The sequence below is a fragment of the Rutilus rutilus genome, assembly GCF_951802725.1.
Source record: "Rutilus rutilus genome assembly, contig: SCAFFOLD_100, whole genome shotgun sequence".
In the NCBI taxonomy this organism is placed as follows: Eukaryota; Metazoa; Chordata; class Actinopteri; order Cypriniformes; family Leuciscidae; genus Rutilus; species Rutilus rutilus.
In genome coordinates, this window is record NW_028175454.1 from 652 (window position 1) to 5,723 (window position 5,072).

The 5,072-nt window shown below is 35.8% G+C and overlaps 1 protein-coding gene across 1 annotated transcript; it reads left to right on the forward strand.

The window, feature by feature from the left end:
* Nucleotides 1-335: 335 nt before the first annotated feature.
* On the forward strand, nt 336-4,625 carry LOC311285734 (SPARC-like; the record flags this gene model as incomplete). Its single annotated transcript, XM_084435768.1, has 4 exons — nt 336-472; nt 692-840; nt 3,895-4,043; nt 4,208-4,625. Coding segments are annotated over 4 exons (464 nt in total), but the record flags the coding sequence as incomplete, so codon positions are not given.
* Nucleotides 4,626-5,072: the final 447 nt, after the last annotated feature.

Genomic DNA, 5,072 nt, shown 5'->3' on the forward strand with positions numbered 1-5,072 from the left:
ATACAATCTTTGCAAAAAATTAATGGGAAAATAGGCATTATTTTATAATTATATCTATATTTTTTTCTTGTTATACTGTGTATAATGAATTGATTGAGGAATACTAAGAAGGTTAAAGTGTAACTTTAAAAAATGAATGGGGAGGAGGGTAGCGAATGACGTCCCGGGTCACTAAAGACTTGAGGTATGCGTTTAAGGGTTAATATAGTTGGATACAACGCAATGTTTATTTTTGGCCCCGCAACCAAATGTAACCAATTTAAGTTCAACCACCCCTGCACTTAATATATATCTTCTGTTGTTTAATTTTTGTCTATTTTTATTTCTCCTGGCAGTTATTGCTCCATGTCTAGAGTCAGAGCTGGTGCAGTTCCCTCTGCGTATGCGGGATTGGCTGAAGAACGTGCTTCTGCAGTTATACGAGCATGACTCCATGTCTCCTGGCTTTCTCACAGCTAAACAAAGAATCAGGGTATGTATATCAGGGATACTGGACAGACGGTTATTTATTTAGACATCGCATGTCTCCTAAAGAGACAAATAGTAGAAACTGGAGACAAATTTCACTCATCTCCCCAACTTCTGACAGTAAAAAATAAACGTGGATGTACTTCTTTGGAAAATAGCTCTTGACTGTATCTAAACCATCAAATGTGAATGGATTACAGATGATGAATGCTCTGATCAACAGGTTCAGAAGATCTATGAGAGCGAGAGGCGTCTTCATGCAGGCGATCACCCCGTCGAGCTTCTACAGCAGGACTTTGAGAAGAACTACAAAATGTACATCTATCCAGTGCACTGGCAGTTTGCACAAATGGACCAACATCCTTCAGACAGGTGGGGTGGCTGAGGTTCTGTACAAATTCCATCTTGCAATATTGTTTTGCTTATCATAAAGGGGAAACCCCAATTATCTTGATAAATTCACTTGACATTTATATCGGCTGTTAAATGCCAGTCTTGCGGAGCCAGACGCTGTGCTAAAAGACTGATAAAAATATCTGCACACTTACTCCTGAAATTGCTTAAAGCCACCCAATCAGATCAGTGCGATTTTGGGAAATGCTTGCCATTTTGGAGTGCATTTGTGAATGGTTCATGAGCAGTTCGTGGGCAAGACGTCTGAGACTGAAGACTATTCTAATTCGAACTTACTCATACAGGAGGTTCAGTCATATTTTTAGCTGGTGTGAGGATGTGGTTGAGGGACATTTACAGAAAAAGAAACACTCAGCGCCAGTAGCCTCCACAACGTCAGTGGTCAGCCTTTGAGACGGAGGCCTTAAAGCTGCAGTGTGTGCTTTCGGGGAAAATCTGCCTGTGAATCAGTTACTTATAGTATTACACTGGGATACAGGGCTTGATATTAACTTTTTTTCTCACCAGCCACTGTGGCTAGTGGTTTTCCGAAGTTACTAGCCACTCATAATTTTCACTGGCCACAATTTTGACATCGATAGGGAAAATCTGCCATAGAGATATAAAAAAAAATATCTTATAATTAGGCAGCAGGTATATTAGGCTGCTGTCACTTTAAGATCTGATGCACGGACCCATTATACTGTTTTATATAGCCAAAAGTGTCTTTATGTGGACACACTTTGGGTGTGAGCACAAAATCTGCAGGAATGAGTAAAATTATGCTCAATACGCGCAATAATCCATGCCAAAATTCAAGCCCTGTAAGTAACACCAACAATATTAATCCGGAGCAAATTAAACCAGTGAGTAAAGGGACATGGGGATAAAGGGATATTACAGTATTGAAACAAATATTTTTGACAACACTAGATTGCACTTAGTTTATTATTTCAGATGTCTTTTTAAAAGACTACAATTGAAAAATCAATTGAAAAGCCCTGCTTGGATATAAGAAAATTACACACTGCAATTTTAAGAATCTTGTGTTGGTTTGTGATTTTAAAGAAAAGGTTCTATATAAAACCTAAAGGGTTTTGTCATGCACCCATCATGGGATCTTTTTACGGATTTAATTTTAATTAATTACTTTTGTTATTGTATACATTTTAATTGTAATTAAATTTCATGACTTAAACTGTTCGTAAACATACACTGTCACTAGATTTTTTTTTTTATAAATAACCTGTCAAACACAAAAGTATTTATGTAATCATTTAAGACATTTCTCCTTATATAGAACCATTTTGCCATATGTGACCCTGGATCACAAAACCAGTCAAGTCGCACAAATTTTGACTCATACAATGTATTGTTGGCTATTGCCACAAATATACATTTGCGGCAATAACCAATACATTGTTATTGTCAAAATTATAGATTTTTCTTTAAAGGCACAATATGTAACTTTTTTGCTTTATCAAATAGCAAAAATCACTATATCTATGTTATATATATATATTTTTTAGTTGTGTACTTACATTATCCCAACTGTTTCCAACAACTTTCAAACCAGGAGAAATTTGTAATTTAATTCGAAGACACGTCCCGTTTCTTTATTTCCGTTTTGTCGCCGTCAATGGCGTCATATCCGCGCTGTCCCTGGTTTCCGCTCGTACTGCCATAGCAACCAGAGCCCTCTGATAGTAACCAAGGCGACTGACGTGGACAACTGTGTAGTTCGCAATGTCTATTTGCACGCTGTTGTTGTTTCGTTCAAACATTATGGACCATGGCAAGCAGACTTTGGATAAAAAAGGAGAACTAAAACGAGAATCAATATCAGCGCTGTGTTTTCGTCTTTTCGAGATGCCTAGAGCTCCCATAGACAGTAAACGAGAGCTCCACGTCCGAGACTTCGAACGCTCCTACATGTACGTTATTAAACAGGTGAGCACATTTACATAAAACTAATCAATGTTATATAGTTCAAAAAGGATAAAATGTTAGAATATGATCTGTATGTTATTCTAATGTTGATCTAGCTTACTGCTAGTCTCATACAGACAAACTAACACATACATTTCAACACATTTAAATGCAGTTTAGTGTGCTAGTGTAATGTTAGTCCAAGTGAAACTGCGCTGCGTTACCTCACAAGTTTAATTTGTCAAATAAACTGACCTGTGAGTTGTAATTCTGCACTTGCGTGTAGTTCGGTAGAATGAAATTGTCCTTAGCTATTCCTTTTATATCCGCGGGACTCGCGTCGCGTGTGGAGCTGATAGCTGTCTCTTAGCAATCCCGACCTGCTTCATATCACAGTCATGATAAAAACATCGATGTATTCACTCATCCATAAACATTATTAGATCGGTCGGCTTGACGTTGACGACAAGATCAATAATTCTTAGCAAATGTTGCGTCATCAAACTATGCCTTTGTTATTGTAAGAGGTTATAGCGACCCCTAGCGGCGAAAAATTCCATACTGTACGTTTAATGCCAAAAATCATTAGGATATTAAGTAAAGATCATGTTCCATGAAGATATTTTGTACAATTCCTACTGTAAAGATATATAACATATATTTTTGGGAGTGAATGCAGCACAATCGCAAACATAAATGGACAACTTTAAAGGCGATTTTCTCAATGTTTAGATTTTTTTGCACCCTCAGATTCCAGGGTTTCAAATAGTTGTATCTATAGTTGTGTCCTATCCTTACAAACCATACATCAATGGAAATCTTATTTTTTCAGCTTTCAGATGATGTATAAATCTCAATTTCAGAAAATTGACCAATGTGACTGGTTTTGTGGTCCAGGGTCACATATAGCACAAAGTCAAGAACCCTTAGGGTTCTATAAAACCCCATTGAACTGTGTGGAAATGAAGTATGTTAATTACAAGATTTTTCTTCTTTCTTCTGTTAATTCATGTTTGTCCTCATGACAAATTGACAAAACCTGAATCATGATATTAAGTAGGGTTTTTTTTTTTTCACCAGTGAATATTTATAATACTGTTGCAGGATTCTTTCTCACTCTGAGCTGGCTCCTCTGCGCGTTCCCCTGGTTCCCATGGAGCATTGCACCTCTGTCTTTTTCCAAAAGTGTGATGCTGACAAGGACAAACTAGTCTCCTTTAAAGAGTGGTGCAGCTGCTTTGGCATTAAAGAAGGTAGGAGGATTTTAAAGGCCTTGCCTTAAACAGCTCAAAGAGTTTTAAATGTATTATTCATTCTCTTTAAATGCATTATTTATGCACACTTTTTAAATAAATCAAAAACTTTATAAACAACCCAGGTTGGTTTTTCAACTTTCTCTATATTTTCATTCCCACAGAGGATATGGATTCTAATCTGCTGTTCTGAGCATCTCTGAGCTGCAAAAGGAGCAATTGAAGGTTGTTTTCTTTGAAGAAAGATATAGATAATCCTGGAGGTCTGTTTGTTCAGTGAAATGGTACTGTTTTTTTTTTTTATGTGTAATGATCATGATGGACAAGAATATCTAAAACTCTTTTATTTTGTATGCATTATATTGTGTAGCATATTGGTTATTAATAAAAGGAACTATAGTTAATGATTTAGATAAAAAACTAAAAAAGTGTAGTTTTAGTTTGAGTGTTTTTGTATGCATTCCAGTGAGGGAAAAGTTTACATAGTGAATAAAAGAACAAAATAAAAGTGATTTTATAAAAATGTTTCCAAATTATTTCAGATAATGAAGAAAAATGCCACTTTTATGTGCTTGTTGTTGAACAATTAGCCTACATATTTATTCCAAATTATATTCATGATTAAATTAATGAATCAAGAATGATCTTAATCCAAGCATTTTTTTTTTTTTTTTATGCTCATGTAAAATAAATCTTAAACATGACTTCCTTAAAAATTGATAACTGATAATATCTTTAAAATCATTAAAGTTCCGGTTCAATTTGCATAGCAAGCTTTATGTCCTCTGTCACAAGCCTTAGAAGCTTTGTTATGCACACTTACAACAGTTACTGTGTTTGGAAAAGAATTGTGTGGATTATGACCACTGTAATTAAAACAAATAAAAAAACTGTGTCTGGAACAAACCCATAGGAAGTCATTAAATTACTTTGGTCAGAACTGTGTGCCTAAGTGTGCAGCACAATTCAATGGCTTCTGTGTGAGCAGTTGATGCATGGACATTTATCATCTCACAGTCTCAATGCAAT